Here is a 20701-nt window from a genome sequence, read left to right as displayed (position 1 = left end):
AACAGAAAAAAAAACTGAGCAAGTTTAAATGTTATAGGAATCTAAGGCGAGCTCAGGGAGGACAGAAACCTCCCATGGAGCAGAAGGGTAAAAGCTCGCTTGATCTTGATTTTCAGTATGAATACAGACCGTGAAAGCAGGGCCTCTTGAAAAAAAAAGTTTTTTAAAAAACAAAAAAATAAATGCTTTAGGAAGGATTCAATGGAGAGAAAGAGCTTGAAGGCATAGGACAGAGAAAGAATAATGTAAATTTTCTGAAAAGGAAAGAGGGGATAGAGTCAAGGCGCAGGTAAAAGAATGCTACAATTACTATTGATAATATTCAATATAAAAGTTTACTGAAAAAAAGTATTTGGAAAAGACTTGCAAAATTTTTATGTAAAAAATTAGAAGTATTTAGACTCTATAATGTAAAAATAACCTTAGATCAATTCTCTTGCATAAATAACTATGAGCATTGACAATTACTAACTCATTTAGTAAAAACATTTTCTTAAATGTGGAAAATAATGATGAATAAGAAACTTTTTTTGCCTTTATTTTTGCCCATAGTGAGTAAGATGAAAGTTTATAAACAGTTAATTGCAATTTAGTAATGATTATGATAATTACTGTGATCCTTTAAACATACAAAGGAAAATGGTGGCACAAGAAGAGACAGAATAGCATGGGCTTTGAAGTCTAATAAACTGGATCTGAATCCTAACTCTGACATTTATTACCTATCTAACCTTTTGGCAAGTTATATAACTTCTCTCTAAGCCTCAGTTTTCTCATCACAAAAGGGTATGAGGGAAGTGGATGTGGCTCAAGCAATTGAACTCCTGCCTACCACATGGGAGGTCCCTGGTTCAGTTCCTGGTGACTCCTAAAGAAGACAGCGAGCTGGTGCAATGAACAAGCATGGCAAGCTGATGCAACAACAAGAGGCACAAGAATAAAACATAATGAGACACAACAAAGCAGGGAGCAGAGGTTCCTGGTGCCTCCTAAAGAAGACAGCAAGCTGGTACGACAAGCTGGCATGATGGGCAGGCATGGCAAGCTGACGTAACAAGAGACACAGGGAGGAAAAACCTAATGAGAGACATAACAAAGCAGGGAGTGGAGGTGGCTCAAGTGATTAGGCACCTCCTTCCCACAAGTTTGGCTCATGGTGCCTCCTAAAGAAACAAGGAAGATGAACAGACACATCAAGTGCAAAACAACGAGGGGGTGGGGAGAAATAAAATAAATCTTAAATAAAAAGGAGGGGGCATGAAATATTATCTACCTGACAAGGTTATAAAGATTAAATAAGTTAATGCTATACCTTGAACAGGACTAGGCACAGAGTAACTACTCAATAAGTGTAAGCTAGCTACACTGAGAGAATAGAAACACAGCTTAAAGAATACTTGGGTAGGTCTTAGAAGACATTCAGGAAATTGGCACTCAAGGAAGAAGAAACAGCATGTACATAATCATGAAACATCACAGTATTTGCAGAAAATTGCAAGGTTTTTTTTTTTAATCCCTCCCTCCCAATGTATCTTTTTCCAAGAAGAATTTAAGGAAATAACTGCAAATATTTCAGTATAGCTGAAATATAAAATGAAAGATATAAACTTAGGTTGGAGAAATAGAGAAGGACAAATATAAGACTTAGGATAGGGAAGCGGATGTGGCTCAAGTGATAGGCTTCTGCCTACCATATGGAAGGACCTGGGTTCAATCCCTGGGGCCTACTGGTGAAAAAGGAAAAATGAAAATATGCCTGTGCAGCGAGCCAGTGCATGCATTGGCGAGCCAGTGCCTGTGTGGCAAGCCGAGTGCCTGTCTGGTGAGCCAGTGCCCACGCAAGTGAGTCATGCAAGATAATTATGCAACAAAAGAGAGACGAAGGGGAGAGTCAAGGTGAAGCACAGTAGAAACCAAGAACTGAGGTGGCACAGCTGACAGGGAACCTCTCTCCATGTTAGAGGTCCCCAGGATCGAATTCTGGTGAATCCTAGGGGAGAAAAAGTAAAAAAGAAGACAAAAAGAAAAGATACAGAAGATCACACAATAAATGGACACAGAGAGTAAAAACAGCAGGGCGGGGGTAGGGGGGAGGAATAAATAAATAAATCTTTAAAAAAAAGACTTAGGATAGGGAGGAAAAACTGACAAGGTTTTGGGACCGATCATATAAGAGGTGAACAAAAGGAAGGAATCTAATGTGACTTACAGGTTTTTGGCATGAATCACTAAATTGATGATGTAGGAATTAAATTAGTCAGGAAAAGGAGCACAGAAAGAAGGAAGGATGGATGATTTTGGACACATTTTCCAAAGATGTTTTCTGGAACGTTGAATTTAAGGTACTTACCAGTTAAATAGGTGGAAATGTCTAGTGGCCATTGAGGAATAGGCTAAAAAGAGAGGTCTAGATTGGAGAAAGATTTGGGAAGTGTCAGAATATTAACAATATCACCAAGGGAAAATATAAGAGTAAGAAGGGAAAATAATATGAAAAAGGATATACTCTTGGATGCTAATATTAAAGGGACAGATAAAGGAAAACTAATGAGACTTTTAAGAGATAAAAGGTAACCAGGGCTAAGAAAAGGGACTTTGTCTTATTATTTATCCCCAAGGTATAAGAAGGCATAAGAGGCAGTCAAAATCAAATTCTAGAGACGCTGGGTAGGATGAAGATAAGAATACCCACTGGACTTAGCAATTAGGAGTTTATTACCTTCTATCAAGAGCCTTTGAGTAGAATGATGAAGGCAGAAGTGAGACTGCAATGTATTCAAGAAAGAAAAAAGAAGGAATTAAACCACAGATACTAATTCCTTCTGAAGCCTGGCTATGAAGGAAAGAAGTAAAATAGGACATCTACTAGAAAAGAGAAACCTATCACTTGAGTGATAAATTGAAGAACAGATCTCCCTTGATAAATAATAGAAAACAAGAACAAGAACTGAGAACAAAACACTTAAATACAGAATCCCAAGTTCCTACTGGTGATACACAATCATTTATACAGTAGTAAATACAGTATAATTCACAGATGAAAAACTGAAAGTAAAACATCAAAATATTGATATAGTTGTCTTTAAGTAGAATTACAATGATTTTTACCTTGTTTCAATTTTTCCAAATTTTAAGAATGAGCTTGTATTTCTTGTACAGTAGTGGTGGTAGAGGAGGAGGGACAATAAACTTTACCAAAATGTATGCTGCTTCAAGGACAGAAAAGACATAAAGAGATAAACATATAAGCAGGCAAAGCTCAAGAAAGAAATGCAAGGGGAAAATAAGACCAACAAAGAAATGAAATCGTCATTGGAAGCAGTACAAAGGCATACACAGATATTGCTGGAAACATAGAAAGAAAAATGGATGCCAAGATTGGGAAAGGAAAACAAGATATAAACTGAAATTTTAAGAAAAACCTTAAAGGATTACTTATGGAAGATATAGAAGGAGACAGAAGGGATCCAAAATCTAAATATTTGGTGTCCCTGAAGAAATCTGAAACACTGGAAGAAATCTGGAATATTTAAAAACATAATTCAGAAAACCTTTCCAAGAATATTGTCAAACGAACATATTGAAAGTGCATACCCTGTCCCAAGAAAAACTGATCAGCACAGAAACTTATCCTGGTAAAGTGACTGAACCTCAGTTATAAAGAAAAAATCCTTCAGGCATTCAGGCAAATAGATCAAGTAACCTAAAAGGAAGTTTAAAAAAAAAAAAATCAGGCAAAGGCCAGTTTTTTCCAAAGCAGCATTCAATGCTAAAAGAAAACTGAGCACTGCCTATAAACTCTTCAAGAGAAAGAAAGTGTGAGCATGCAAGAATTCAGGCATATAGTCCCCATGAGCTCTTCCTGCAGAAATCAACCAAAAGATAAATGAAGACTTTAGTAAAATAATGGCAATGAGTTCTACATCCATTTAACTGTGTAACTAAGATAAAAACAAATAGAAGATCATCAATATTTGCTAAAATTAGAGGTTACAAAATATGATAACCGGGAAGTGGATGTGGGTCAAGCAACTGGGCTCCCATCTATGACATGGGAGTCCCTGGTTCGGTTCCCAGTGCTTCCTAAAGCGAGCTGGGGTGACAGGCAGGCACTGCAAGCTGATGTAACAAGATGATGCAACAAGAGACATGAGGAAAACTTAATGAGAGACACAACAAAGTACTGAGCGGAGGTGGTTCAAGCAATTAAGTTCCTCCCTCCCACACTGGAGGTCCCAGGTTCAGTTCCCAGATCCTCCTAAGAAAACAAGGAAGACAAACACAGGAAGTGCAAACAACAAGTGGATGGGAAGATATAAAGTAAATCTTAAAAAATATATATATATGATGATAAATAGGATATATAATAGTATCAAAGTATTCCACAAGATATTGATTAACAGAGGAAAAAAAATCATAATTTTACAGTGGAAAACCCAGCAGACACTGTCTTAACCAGATGACCAAAGTTAACATTCTAATAATGAGACACGAATATTATGTGCCTTCTTATATGATGCACTGAGAAGGAAACAATATCATTTCTGTGGTATTTCTACCAAAAATTGATCGCTGAAATTTAATCATGAGAAAACATCAGACAAACCTGAATTGAGGAACTCTTTAAAATGTCAAGGTCATAAAACACAAAGGCAGAAGACTGGTCCAGATTAAAGGAAATTAAGGAGACATGACAATTAAATACAATGTGTGATCCTAGATTGATGTCTGATCCAGAAAAAAGAATTAGTGGGAACTGACAAATTCAAATAAGGTCTGTAGATGAGTTGGCAGTGTAGCATCAAAGTTAATTTTCCTGTTCAGATTGTTGTACTCTGGTATGTAAAATGTTAACATATGGGCAAGCCCAGTGAAGAGTGAGTACACAAGAATTGTTTACACATTATTTCTAATTTTTTGAAGTCTGAAATTATGTCAAAATTAAAAGTTTAGAGAAATTAAAATTTTTAAATTAACATAATCAAGTGTATATGTTAGGGAAGCAGATGTGGCTCAAACAGTTGGGTGCCCACCTACCACATGGGAGGTCCCAGTTTCAGTTCCTGGTGCCTCCTAAAGAAGACAAGTAAGACAGCAGGCTGACACAAGAGGACATAACAAGAGGATGCAACAAGATGATGCAATGAGATGATACAACAATAAGACACAATAATGAGAGACACAACAAGCAGGGAGTGGATGTGGCTCAAGTGATTGGGTGCCTCTGTCCCACAGAGGAGGTACCAGGTTTGGTTCCTGGTGCCTCCTAAAAAGAAGATGAACAGACACAACATACAACAAACAGATAGAGAGAACAGACAGCAAGCGCACACAGTGAGGGGAGGGGGGATAAATAAATAAACCTTTAAGAAAGTGTATATGATGGCAATGGAGGGATACTGGTATGGGATACCAATGACAGGTGATATATGGCTGACAGGGAGCTGTACAGAACATATGTCCAGGGTGCATGGTAATGTTTGGATATACTCATAGTGGCAACAATTAAAAACCACAGTAGGGGGGGTACTGGGTTCCTGGCCAGTGGTGCTCTGTCGTGGTCCCTAGGGGAGCAGCGACAGTCTCCCAGGTACAGTGGTGGGGACCGGGAGGGAGTGAGGGTTCAACAGTGAGCCCCTGATGCTAATGACTATGCTTCTGAGCTGATAAACCTAAAATAAGAACAAGGCCTAGAGCAACATTGTGCCTGGGAATTTCCTCCTGTCAGCCTTCATGTTACTCAAATGTGGCCAGTCTCGAAGCCAAACTCAGCATGTAAATGCAATGCCTTCCCCCCAGCGTGGGACATGACACCCGGGGATGAGCCTCCCTGGCAACGAGGGACCACTATCAACTACCAACTGATGATGCAACTGGAAAATGACCTTATACGGAAGGTTCAATGTGGATCAGCAGAATATCCATGTCTACATAAAATACCATGACTTTAAAATGCTGTTTGACCTAAAGTAAGGGGGAAATGGAAAGGAGAAATGAGTTTATATGGCTACAAGTTTCTAAAAAAGAGTCTGGAGGCTGGCAGAAGGTTTGCCCTCATGCACAACTGAGCAGAGTCAGAGAGACAGATAAAGCAGATACAACCCCCAGATATTGGTTCCTTTGAGGGCTAAAGAGACCCATGGGAGTTATGGTCATGGCCAATGAGGTTAACTACCAGGGCAGATGGCCCCTGTTTGGAAATGGTGTTTATGTGTGATGAATCTGGACTCAGATGGGATCTCCCGTCATAAGACTTTCATGCTAATGTGCTGGAGGTGCAGTTAATGTTGGGGTTTAAGATATATTTAGGGGATTTGAATCTCTGGACTGACAATGTGATAGCCAGGTCCTGAGCCTCAACAGACTCCAGCACCTACAATCTGATCTATTGGACTTACCACACTCAGCTAAGATGGAGTTGAAGAAGGACAACCACCACACCATGGAGCCTAGAGTGATTACAACTGAAAATGGGAGGATTGCATCCAGCATCCATGTGGAATCTGAGCCTCCTCTTGACATAGAGGTGCAATGGACACAACCAATCCAATGTCCACATAGAAGAGGTGGCATTGGATTGGGAAAAGTGGACATGGTGGACGATGGGTATGGGGAAAAGCAGGAAGAGATGAGAGGTGGAGGCATCTTTGGGACATGGAGCTGCCCTGGATGGTGCTTCAGAGGTAATCACTGGACATTGTAAATCCTCACAGGGCCCACTGGATGGAATGGAGGAGAGTATGGGCCATGATGTGAACCATTGTCTATGAGGTGCAGAGGTGCCCAAAGATGTACTTACCAAATCCAATGGATGTGTCATGATGATGGGAACGAGTGTTCTTGGGGGGGGGAGAGGGGGGGGTGGGGGGGGTGGGGTTGAATGGGACCTCACATATATATTTTTAATGTAATATTATTACAAAGTCAATAAAAAAAAAAGGAATGAAAAAAAAAAAAGATATGACTATCAAAAAAAAAAAAAAAAAAGAAAGTGTATATGTTTTAAATTCACTCAATACAGAAAGATTAATTAAAATTGGGAGGGGAGGGAAGCGGATGTGGCTTAAGTGATAGGGCTTCCACCTACCATACAGGAGGACCCCAGTTCAATACCTGGGGCCTCCTGGTGAAAAAGGAGAAAGCGCATCTGTGCGGTGAGCCAGTGCCCATGCAGCAAGTCAAGTGCCTGCGCAGTGAGACAATGCCACACAAGTGAGTCAGCAAGATGATGACTCATCAAAAGAAAGACAAAGGGGAGAGTCAAGGTGAAGCACAGCAGAGACTGGGAATAGAGGTGGCACAATTGACAGGGAACCTCTCTCCACATCAGGGGTGCCCAGGATCAAATCCCAGTAAATTCTAGAGGAGAAAAAATAAGAGAAATAGAAAAAACAAATGGACACAGACAGCAAAAACAGCAGGGCAGGAGGAGGAGAAGGGGGAAAAATAAATCTTTTTTAAAAATTGGAAGGGGAAAGGGCAAAAGAAAAGATAGTGAAGGAGGCTGATTTGATTTCTTTATCTTTTGTAGGTTTTGTAGCTTTATCTTTTGTAGTTAAAAGATATTATGGGGAAGCAGATTTGGCTCAACTGATAAGAGCAGCCACCTACCACATGGGAGTCCAGGGTTCAAATCTAGGGCCTCCCGACCCGTGTGGTGGGCTGGCCCATTTGCAGTGCTAATGTGTGCAAGGAGTGCTGGGCCATACAGGGGTGTCCTCTACACAGGGGAGACCCACGTGCAAGGAGTAAGCCCTATAAGGAGAGCCACCCTGCACAAAAAAAGCACAGCCTGCCCAGGAGTGGCGCCGCACACATGGAGAGCTGACACAGCAAGATGACACAACAAAAAGAGACACAGATTCCTGGTGCCGCTCACAAAAATACAAGCAGACACAGAACACACAGCGAATGAACACAGAGAGCAGAAAAGGGTGGGGGTGGGGAGGGGAGAGAAATAAATAAAAATCTTTAAAAAAAAGATTATGTAATGTAACTCAATAAATAACAAACATTAAAAAGTATAAAAATAAAATCAAAATAATTAACTAAATTGTATAGAAGAGAGAAAAAATAGAAATATTTCATTGTTGTTTACAGACATTGTCAGGGAGCTAACAGATATTGTCTGAAAGAGGGTTAAGTATAATAAATGAAGTTATAGTTATAAAGGTAACCACTAGAACAAAAACAGAAACTTTCCAAGTTATGAGAAGAAACACAAAAGCAAAGAAAACTAGGATTATAAGGTATCTAACAGAGAGCATGATGACAAGATTGAGAATCATAGCCTAAACTCATCTATTAAAGAAAAAATTGTCACAGAGGATCACAATGCAAAATTCAACTATACACCTATATAAGAGGCCACCTAATACAAGTGATTCACAAAGATGATAACAAAGGGAAGAGCAAAGACATTTATTTGGTGCAAATGCAAAGAAAAACAAATTCAAGTTTGCAATTTTAATATTAGATGAAGTTTAATTCAGGGCAAAAAGCATCAAATATGAAAAAAATAATGATAAAAGTTATACTATGCAATAAGGATTTAGTGATTATGAATATCTATATACCAAGAGCATGGCATCCATATTTATGAGCCAAAACCAAATTAAGAATTACTAGAAAAAATAGAAACACATTAGAAGACTAATTCACCTCTATCAATACATTAAGTGTTCAAAAAGACTAAAAATAAGAATGTAGCAGACTTAAAATACATAATTAATAGAATGGATCTAATCAATAAACATAAAACTCTAATCTGAAAAACAAAACTATCTTCATTCAAATATGCATGCAACAGCCACAAAAATTTACCATATATAGAAAGCACAAGGGAAAACTTCAATTAATCCCCAAAAGTAAAAAAAAAAACAGAAATTTGATCACAATGCAATAAAAGTATAAATAACAAAAGTGAAAACAAAACACAACCATTTTAAAATTTTAAAATTTTCTTATGGGAAATGGACTTTGGCCCAGTGGTTAGGGCGTCCGTCTACCACATGGGAGGTCCGCGGTTCAAGCCCCGGGCCTCCTTGACCCGTGTGGAGCTGGCCCAAGCGCAGTGCTGATGCGCGCAAGAAGTGCCCTGCTACACAGGAGTGCCCTGCTACACAGGGGTGTCCCCCGCGTAGGGGAGCCCCACACGCAAGGAGTGCACCCATAAGGAGAGCCGCCCAGCGCGAAGGAGGGAGCAGCCTGCCAAGGAATGGCGCCGCCCACACTTCCCGAGCCGCTGACGACAACAGAAGCGGACAAAGAAACAAGACGCAGCAAAAAGACACAGAAAACAGACAACTGGGGTAGGGGAGGGGAATTAAATAAATAAAAATAAATCTTTAAAAAAATAAAAATATATTAAAAAAATAAAATAAAATTTTCTTATATTACTCCTGTGTTTTAAAAAAATAAAAACTGGAATTGCAAAATGTTCATGAAATAATTACATGAGAATACTACATCCTCGAAGACATAATTAAAACAGTGCTCAAAAGAAATCTTATCATTTAAAACACTTGGAAAGAATGAAAAAAATTTAAGCATCCAATGCAAAAAGATAGAAAAACAAGCACAGAATAAACCTAAGAAAAGCTAAGAGAAGCCTTTAAAATAATGAAAAAATTAATAAGAAAAAAATAGAACTAATTTAAAAAATCAAGAGCTGGACCTCAAAAGACTTATTCAAAAGGGTGAAAAGACAGCCAACTCAATGGGAGAAAATACTTGGAAATCACAAATCCAATAAGGGTTTAATACTCATGATATATAGAGATACTACAACTCAGCAATAAGAAGACAAATGACCCAATTAAAAAATGGGCAAAATACTTGAATAGATATTTGTTCAAAGAAGAAATACATATGGCAAAAAAACACATGAAAAAATGTTCAACATCCATAGCAATTAGGGAAATGTAAATAAAAACTACAATGAGATATAATTTCACACCTATTAGAATAGCCACAATTAAAAAGTCAGAAATCTCCAAGTGTTGGAGAGGTTGAGGAAAGATAGGAACACTTATTCACTATTGGTGGGAATGTAAAATGGTATAGCCACTGTGAAGGACTGTTTGGCAGTTCCTAAAGAAGTTGAATATAGACTTGCCACATGACCCAGCAATACCACTACTGGGCAGACACCCAGAAAAACTGAGAGCAGTGACATGAACGACACCTACACACTGATGCTCATAGCAGCATTGTTCACAATCGCCAAAAGATGGAAACAACCTAGGTGCCCATCAATTGATGAATGGATAAACAAACTGTGGTGCATACGCATGATAGAATTATTATGGAGCTGTAAGAAGAAATGAAGTCGTGAAGCATATGACAACATGGATGAACCTGGAGGACATCATGTTCAGTAAAGCCAGCCAGACACAAAAGGAAAATATTGTATGATTGCACAATTATGAACTAAATATATTTTGTAATCTCATGGAGTTAAAAACTAGAAGATGAGTCACCAGAAAATAGAATGAGGGTAAAGAATGGAAAGCTGAAGGTTAACTTGTGCAGAACTGGTAAAAAGGATGTGTGGTAATCTTTGGAAATGAATGGAAAAGGTGAAGCACATCAGTGTAACTAGCAGTGCTATTATATGGGTATGATAGTGGTTGAAAAGGAAAGTCTAAAGTCATGTGTATTACTAAAAGGAAAGCTAAAAAATGTAACATGGGACTGTATAGCATAGTAAAACTTCATGTGAAATAAGAATATGGGTAATATTGCATATATAAAACTACTTTCTTTGAAACTGAACAAATGTGTGTTGATGTTACAAGATATTAATATCAGACAAAAAAACCATTATGCTGTGAAAGAAACCAAAGTACTACATATTGTACATATATTTATATTCATATAAAATGTAAATATAAATCAATTTATAAAGATGAAATTACATTAGTGGTTATGTAGGGTTGGGGAAGGATAGCGGATTGAGAGGTGGACTGCTAAGAGGTATGGAGTTTTTCTTTTTGGAGTAATAAAATTGTTATAAAATTTTTTGTGGTGATGAATGCACAACACTATACTAAAAGCCACTGACTGTACACTTCAGATAGATCATATGATACGTGAATATATCTCAATAAAACTATTAAAAAAATAAATAAATGTGCAAGAATAGACAGAAATAGCAGCTATGTATGGCAGGGGAAGCATAGAGACGAGAGGTAAAGAATTTTCTTGTTTGTTTTTTGTTTATTATTATTATTAAAATAATGAAAATGCTCTAATAATGATTAAAGTGATAAATGCACAACTATATGATTATACCAAATACCACTGATTGTACACTTTGGATGAACTGTATGCTTTATTAATATGTATCAATAAAAATGATTTGTTTAAAAAAAACTATAAAATTGTGCAGTGCAAAGTGTAAACCATAATGTAAACTACAGACCATGATTAGTAGCAATGCTTTAATATGTGTTCATCAATTGTAACATATGTACACACTAATGAAAGATGTTGTCAATGGGGGAAAGTGTGGGAGGGGGAGGAGATGGAGTATATAGGAATCATATATTTATTTATCTAGCCATCTATTTTTTAGAAAGTCCTGGGGATTGAATCCAGACCCTCACACATGGGAAGCAGGCACTCAACCACTGAACAACATCTGCTCCCCTCCCCTATGTACTCTGATGTAACATTTAATGTAATCTAAAGCTTCTTTAAAAATAAAGAAAAATATTTTTTTCAAAAATCTTCAGGATAGGCAATAAATTCTTAGACTTAGCATCAAAAGCACAAGCAAAAGAAAAAAAATAAATTGGACTTCCTCAAAATTCAAAATTTGTGCACCCAAAGGACATTATCAAGAAAGTAAAAAGACAATCTATACAAAGGGAGAAAGTATATGGAAGCCATTTATCTGACAAAGGTTTAATATCCAGTATAAAGAAATCTTGTAACTCAACAACAAAAAGACAAACAATCCTCAATCCTATTTTTTTTTTTAATGGGCAAAGGACTTGAATAGACCTTTCTCCAAAGAAAACAAATGGCCAATAAGGTACATGAAAAGATGCTCAACATCATTAGCCTTTAGGGAAATGCTAATCAAAACAATGAGATACTACCTCACAGCCACTAGAATGACTTAGTACAGTAGCTGACAAGGATATGGAAAAACAGGAACCCTCATACATCATTGGTGGGAATGTAAAATGGTGCAGCCACTATAACAGTCTGGCAATTCCTCTAAAAGTTACAGTCAGAATTACCATATGACTTAGCATTCCTACTTCCAGGTATATACCAAAAGAAGTGAAAGAGGGACTTGAACAGATATTTGTTTTCCAATGTTCACAGCAGCACTGTTCACAAAAGCAGAAAGGTGGAAGTAACCCATAGGTAAAAAGGAATACAGTTCTGATATATGCTACGACATGGATTTACCTTGAAGACGTCATGTTGGGTGAAAGCCAGAAGCAAAGGGATAGATACTATATGATTTAGCTTATATGAAATAACAAGAATATGCAAATTAATACAAAGTGGAGTACAGGTTACCAGCAGTGTGGGGATGGGGGCGGGGAAGGGGGAATTGAACTATAATGGGTGCAGGATTTCTGTTTGAAGTGATGGAAAAGTTTTGGTAATGGATGGATGGTGGTGATGGCAGCACAACATAGTGAATGTAATTAATCCCACTAAATTGTATGGTTGGCAGTGGTTAGATGGGAAATTTTAGGTCACATATATGTTACCACAATTAAAAAGAGAAACAGATTAAAGAGACAATGGCAATTAAAGGTAATACATGATCCTGAACTGGATCTAATAATGGAGGAGAAAATCCCCAAAAGAACATTATTGGGACAACTGAAAACTGTATGCTTTGTATCAATGTTAAATTTCTTGACCTTGATAACTGTACTTAATGTGGTTACATAAGTGAATAATCTCGTTCTTAGGAAATAAATATACATGGCAGTATTTCATATTAAAGAAGCATGATGTATGCAATCTACTCTCAAATGTTTTGCAGAAATAGACATAAAAAGACAGAAGAAAGGAAGGAAGGGAGAGCAAATGTGGCAAAATATTAAAAATTGGTTAAATCTGGTTACCTGGCTAGGGGGTGTATGGGATTTCTTGGTATTGTTTCCATTATTATTTTTGCAACTTTCCTGTAAGCTTGACATTATTTCAAAATAAAAAGTTGAAAAAATGTTCCTGAGGGATGCAAAGGTTTGAGCAGTAAGGAATGAACATATACTTTGTTCTTGAACAAAAGACATGAACCTCAAAAGTATCGATTATCTCTAAATTAATCTACAAATCTAATGCAGTACCAATAAAAATACCAACAGGATGGTAGAGGGAGGACTTGATAAGCTAATTATAAGTTTTACAAAAAATAAACAAGGAAGAAAATCCAGGAAAACTCTTGTAAAGTAATATAAGAGAGGACTATAAATCAGAGAATGGGGTCACTAGATGTGAAGAGGTGCCTGGTCGTTGAAAGATAATAAAAGTCCAATAATAGCCCTGAATTATATGTAGGAATTAAGTACATTTATAGATAACATTTCAAATCAGTAGGGAAAAGTTGGATTTCTTAATAAATAATATTGAGATAACCTGATAGCCACCTGGGTGAAAAGTAAAGTAGGATTACCACTTTATTCAGTTTATATTTTGTAAGAATAAATGCACTTCACTTAAATATAAAATTATAAAACCAGAAGAGTCCTGTATGGTATGCATGATTGTTTTAACTCATAACATCTCAAATAAAAAGATAACTAAATAGTAGGAAAAAATACAACTAAAAATTAGAAAGTATTATTGATATAGGGTAGGCCTTTCTTTTGACACAAACATAGATTCCATAAAATATTAATTAATTTAACTACAGTAAAACTTTTAATTTCTGCTGAAAGAAAAAAACCATAAACAAGGTCAAAAAACAAATGATTAATTGTGAAAAATTTCTGCAACATATATCAAAGACTAAGAACTAATATCCTTAAAACACACAGAATTCCTATAAAAAACATGAAACATCCCCATAGAAAAATGAACAAAAAACATAAGCAGACACCATAAAAAGAAAACAAATATAATTCTTATACATATTGAAAGGATGCTTAACCCCTTACATAACAAGAAAAATATATCTATCAAATTGGCAATTTAGAAGTTTGATAATCCACTCTGTTACATGGATATGGAAAGTCAGCATTCTAACACCAACAGTAGAATATAAACTGTTAAAATCTCTATAGAGGGCAATTTGACAATATCTATAAAAAAAAATTTTAGACAATTTATTGAAGTATATCATTAATACATGAACATACATAATAGTAAAAGCTGTGAACTTACAAAACAAACATGCATAACATCATACAGGCTCCCATACATCACCCCACCACAAACACCTTGCATTGTGAAACATTTGTAACAAATTATGAAAGAGCTTCCTCAAAGTATTATTTACTAACTATAGTCTCTATCTTACATTTGGTATATTTTTCCCCCAACCTACCCTATTATTTTTTATTGTTGTTCGTAAACCATACAATTTATCTAAAGTGTACTATCAATGGCATTTGGTATAATCACTTGAGTTGTGCATTCATCACGTCAATCAATATTAGAGCATTTTCATTACTAAAAAACAAAAAACACTACCATATCCATGTATTAGGGCTACTAATTACAAATCCTATGGCATACTTTCACCATTTCCATTCATTTCCAAACATCTACAAACAACTTTTAACCAATTCTGCACAGATTATCTATCAACATTTAAATAGTTGGACTCAGCAACTGTATATATCCATATATCCAATTGTCCATATCCTTGGACTCAGCAATTGTACTTCTAGGAATTTTTCCTAAAGACAGACTTGCCCAAGTGTAGAATTATATATGTACAGGAATATTCATTGCAACATTATTTGTATTAGCAATAAAACAGTAAAGATTTTATATGTCCATCCAAACAAAGGAATGCAACCATTCTCCTACCTACCCACCTACTCATACACATTTCTGGAAAGGAAAGAAACTTATTATTGGTTGCTTCCAGGGAAGGAAGCCAACTAGTGTGGGGTGGGATTTAAAGGTAAAAGGAAAACTTATCTTTTACCATATGATTATTTGTACCATATCAATTTTCTACCATGTGCGTATATTGCTTATTTTAAAATTTTAAGTTAGCATTTCAATATTTTAACCTAGTTTTAACAATTGTTATATTTTTCTTCCTACTTTGTCAGTTTTCCAGTTCCTATATTAGCAACAATGTTTAACTGTTTCCCCAGCTAATAAATGGCACTGATCAAACTCATACAGTTAAATACAACAGTAACTTGGGTTCCCTTATACCCTTTATCCTCTTGTGCCTGGGGTCTACTTCTAGATACCTATTTTATAGAAAGCGCTGCTTCCTGTTCTCTGCTGGGTTCATAGAGATTATGAGTTCATAGAAATCCAGGACCAAGAAGCTAGACATTTCTTGACTTATGGGGCAAATACATAATCACTACTGTATTTTAGGAAACAGCAGAAAGGCAAGAAACCACTTAAACAAGGTTTCACAAAATATCATTTGTTCTGTCACCATGGATGCAGGGTCCTGCCCTCTACTTTACATGTTTAAGAACTTGATTTCATCCATTTGTCCAGAGTCGATGGACCTATAAGAGACTGGACCACGCTTGATTTCATCTATTTGTCCAGAGTTGATGGACCTATAAGAGACTGGACCACACTAATCAAATCAAAATCAGTAGAGACCAAGTGCTTATACATAATGCCAGTGTGTTAAATTAGGAAGAAATACACTCACTCTTGCCAAGAATATCAAAGCATGTGCATAAAGGAACATACACAAATGATAAGTACGCCCTAGGAGAACCACATGATGCAATGAATGTATATAGGAAGAGACCAAGTCAGAAAGGTCAGAAAAGCTTCCCTGGGAAACGGACTTTGGCCCAGTGGTTAGGGCGTCCGTCTACCACATGGGAGGTCCGCGGTTCAAACCCTGGGCCTCCTTGACCCGCGTGGAGCTGGCCCATGAGCAGTGCTGATGCGCGCAAGGAGTGCCGTGCCACACAGGGGTGTCCCCCGCGTGGGGGAGCCCCACGCGCAAGGAGTGCACCCATAAGGAGAGCCGCCCAGCGCGAAGGAGGGAGCAGCCTGCCCAGGAATGGCGCCACCCACACTTCCTGTACCGCTGACGACAACAGAATCGGACAAAGAAACAAGACGCAGCAAAAAGACACAGAAAACAGACAACCCGGGGAGGGGAGGGAAATTAAATAAATAAAAAATAAATCTTTAAAAAAAAAAAAAAAAAAAAAGAAAAGCTTCCCTGAAAATAACAATGTGATTGACTGAGATCCAATGGAAAAGAAGTTAAAATAAAAGAATATAATGAAGGAGAGTGGATGTAGCTCAAGTGGTTGAGCACCTACTTTCCATGTATGAGGTCCCAGGTTGAATCCCCAGTACCTCCTAAAAATAAATACATAATATAATATAATATAGTATAGTATAGTATAGTATAGTATAGTATAGTATAGTATAGTATAGTATAATATAATGAGAAGAGGGTTACTGATTAACAGAATAGCATGTGCAAAGGTCCTGTGGTAAGAGGGAGCATCTTATGTCCAAGGAAGTGGAAGAACAAAGAGCAACAGAACATGATATAAGATTAGATAGAAAAAGAGAAGTCAAACTACACCGTGTTAAGGATTTTTGCCTTCTTTTAAAAGCAATGAAAAGTTAATAAAGTGTAAAAAGGGATGAGAACACATTTATTTGTGCTTTAAAAAGCTCAGTGTAGGGAAATGGATGTGGCTCAAGCAGTTGGACACCCACCTAACACACAGGAGGTCCCAGGTTTGGTTCCCAGTGCCTCCTAAAGAAGATGAGCAAGACAGTGAGCTGACGCGACAGGCTGGCACATCAAGATAACAAAGCGAGATGACACAGCAAGGAGACACAACAAGGAAAGACAAGGCACACAACAAGCATGGAGTGGAGATGGTTCAAGTGATTGGATCCCTCCCTCCCACATGGGAGGTCCCTGGTTCGGTTCCCAGTGTTTTCTTAAAAAAAAAGGTGAGAAGACACAGAAAGCGCACAATGAATAGACACAGCAAGCACAAACGAGGTGGGGGGAGATAAAATAAATAAAACCAAAATCTTAAAAAATAAGCTCAGTGTGTTGTATGAATTGAAGGACAAGAGTAGAAGCAGGAAAACTGCTTGGGGGGAGTGAATGTGGCTCAAGTGGTTGAGCACCTGCTTCACATACGGGAGGTCCCAGGTTTGGTTCCCCATGCTTCTTAAGGAAAACAGAAACAAACAACAAGCAAAAACAAACGTAAAACCCAACTCAGGGTAGCTGATGTGGCTCAGTTTTGAGTGCCATATTCGAGGTCCCGGGTTCAATCCCCATTCCCCCGTACCTTAAAAACAAAACAAACAAAAAAAAATGCTTAGAAAGCTAGTGTAGGAGACCTAAGTGACAGATGATGGCAGAAGTAAGATAAATAGGAGTTGGGGGGCAAGGAAAAAGAAAATGTTAGGGAAAATGCCCAAATTTCTAATTTGCATAACTAAATGGACAAAGATGCTATTACTGAAAGAAAACACTCCAGGAAGACCGGGTTGACTTATTTTGTTTGTTTTGTTTGTTTGGGAGCTGTAATGGAGGGTAAAGGTACAAAAAGAAAGGTTTCTGGGTGCTCAGTATTTAGAATTCTTGGGACAAAAGGATGAAAAATGGAAAATGGGATTAGAATTCAGAGAGAGAAGATCAGTTCCAGTACACTTTTTAAAAAATGGCTTTATCTTCAAGGTCAGCCATAAAAGAGCCCTAGAAATTCTTATTCTTCCCCACCATCTAAAATCTTTTAAATCTCTCAAAACAAAACCTTTCTATCAAAGGGGGGGCTTAAAATGCAATACTTGAGAGAATAAAGAATTGGTGTGAAAGAATTTCAAAGTATATATTGATGATTCTGACATTGAATAAATGCCTACTTAGGGAAGGAGAAATGAAGTGTCAGTAGGAAAAAAACAGAAGAGGCTGATGACTCCACTTCACACATTTTCACAGCATGTACACAATTATCTTCACCTCTGGACAAATGGTTGTTCAAGGCCTTGTGTGCTAAGGGATTGCACAAATAGCCCCATACCTAAGATCTTTATTAGAAATCCTGGCTTCCGCTGCCATCAGGTGGTAATAGTGAAGAAGTACAGCAAAAAGGTTCTTGGAGCCTGGGAATGCCTATTTGAAACATTAATCTAAAATCATTGACCTAAAGACTGTAGTAGTATAGAGCAAACTGGTCATAGTCCTTGCTAAAGAGATTTATTTCCTAAACCATCAATAACTAAAAACCTAAGTTTTTGTTAATTTCTAATAAGAAAAGAGATTTCTCCTTTTTCTTTTTCATATTGAAGATCACATATTTACCAATTCCATGATGCCCAGGCTTATACTATCATCTCTGTCCCAATTCCTGGTACACATTATACACCTGACAATTTACAACTGCTTCAACTTTAATTTTAATGGTGCATATAAATGGATTAATGTACATTTCTAGTACACATCGATAACCTCATCATAAACAAGCAACTGTCTCATTGAATGTGCAAAAATTCCCTTTAGCTTCAAATTAATCAAATAATTTTTGGCTACTTAGAAGTACAAGGCACAGCAGTAAACACCATTCAAAAAATCCATCAGGTTGTCAAAGCTCATCAACTAAACAACATATCACTGAGATAAGCAACATTATTCACAAAAAAACATGATGAGTGATTAATGCATCACTCCTGGTAGTTCTCCTCACGGTAAAAATAAGCTTATTCAATATAACGTTGAACATTCTGTGCATTTTTCCCTATCTTTCTTCTATTATACTCAATATTCACTTCCAACAGTACCTTTATAAAACTTCCTACACACATATCGACTTGATTTCTGGTTTTTTGTTATTTTTATAAGGCATTTGAACTCAAGGATTGGGAGTTTTAGGCCAAAATATGAAATAACTGCATCGCATGTATTTTTCCAATTCTCAATTCATTATTTTTATATCACAGACAAAATATAATTTCGTCACTAAGTATATTTTTGATTTTCGTCTTCTCCCCTTAAAATCCAGACACCATTCTGTTTCTAGACATTCCAAAATAATAATTGAATTAATTTTCCCTAATCTTCTAGGTTCTGTTCCCACCTCCAACATTCACCACTCCCCCAACCTCAACCCATCCCCTCCCCAAACACACGCACCCCTTCAGGCGCTTCAGAATGCCCAACTCTCTCACACACTCGGGGTGGTTGCTCCAGCTTCACTCTTTGGAATGCTCTTCCCTCTTCCCTTCCGTATTTAACACGCTTTTTGAAATAATTTCCCACATCTAGGCGCCCATGTCTCTTTTTTTTTTTTTTTTTTACATGAGTAAACTGCGGAAGGGGAGGAGACTGGGAGCCGAGTAAGGGAAACATTTGGGAATGTCAATGAGACAGTGGCCTCTCCTTTGAAAAAAAAACAAAACTCTCAGCACAGAGCTTTTAACAGAGCAAAAATACTTGTTCTTGGTTGTGTTCCTGTTCCCTCCTTGACCTCAAAGACACCTTCCCTTTTCTTAAACCCCCAGTCCCTGTTCTGCGCGGGGCCTGCCTTTACTCCTCCCAAGAATTAGTAAGCTAGGGAGAAAAGAAAAGGTAGCAACCACCTTCCCGCCGCGCCCGCAAGCTGTCAGGACCGTGTCCCACGACTCACCTGGCAGGTGCGGCCGCCCGGAGAGCTGCACGAAGCGGTTGAGCTGGCCGGTACCCCGACCCCCGCTGCCCCCACTGCCCCCGCCGGCCCCGCTACCTCCGCCGCCGCCACCAGCGGCACCTCCTCCCCTCCGGCGGTTCCTGTCCCAGCCCTGGGCGGCCGACATGACCCGCTAACAATTGCCGCAGGCCAACACCGGCAGCTCCTGGCCCGGCAGCACCAACCGAGCCTCCTTCCTGGGCTCCTTTAGAGACCCAGGAGACAGGGGAAAGGGGGGGAGCGGCCGGTCCTCACCAGTAACCAATGGCTGGCCGCCTTGGTGACAGGCAACCAATAGCTAGTTTTCTTCTTAGTAGGTGGAGGGAGGCGGAGAGAGACGTGGTAACCATAGCTATGGCTAAAAAAAAAGTGGGGAGAGAGAAAGGCAGAAGCAGCCACTCATCACTCGCATTCACCGCACTAAGCAAGCCCGCGTCGCGGCGACTCCTGCGGGTTCAGGCTGGCCAATCGAAGGTCGAGTGAGACAGGCCACTCCTGCAGAAAGACCCCGACAACGGCAAGTATTCCAGTGGAGTTTAGGGATCAGGAACTCTTTTCCATAAACATTGAAACCAGAAATAGGTTATGCACACAGTATACCTATTTGGAGGCAACACAATGATCCGCCAGCTTTGCAGACTGATTCCTTTCCCTGATTGTTGACACACACAAAAGGCTCTGTAGGAGGGGGAAAATCCCCCAGAGGGCGGAGTCAAAGCTTGATTGTAAAAATAAGGTGTTCCTGGAGTTTATTTGTGTTGTCTTTCAGTCGGACTGGCTGAACTCCTACCCTAACTCAATATGTCACATCCAAAGCAAACGAACAATTTTAAATCTCGTTAACAAACGGGAAAAAA

The 20701-nt window shown here is 38.2% G+C and overlaps 1 protein-coding gene across 2 annotated transcripts in view; it reads right to left on the bottom strand.

Moving 5' to 3' along the window:
- Positions 1-20065, bottom strand: part of KLHDC10 (kelch domain containing 10) — a 77159-nt gene extending 57094 nt beyond the window's left edge. For both annotated transcript variants that reach the window (XM_004463245.4, XM_004463246.4), the window contains exon 1: positions 19806-20065. In XM_004463245.4, the coding sequence (XP_004463302.1) occupies positions 19806-19971 (166 nt within the window). In that variant the 5' untranslated portion in view covers positions 19972-20065. The remainder of the gene's footprint in view (positions 1-19805) is intronic.
- Positions 20066-20701: the final 636 nt, after the last annotated feature.

This window comes from Dasypus novemcinctus, chromosome 5 (genome assembly GCF_030445035.2).
Source record: "Dasypus novemcinctus isolate mDasNov1 chromosome 5, mDasNov1.1.hap2, whole genome shotgun sequence".
NCBI lineage: Eukaryota > Metazoa > Chordata > Mammalia > Cingulata > Dasypodidae > Dasypus > Dasypus novemcinctus.
The sequence above is the reverse complement of the archived record's forward strand: the minus strand, read 5'-3'. Positions and strand labels throughout refer to the sequence as shown.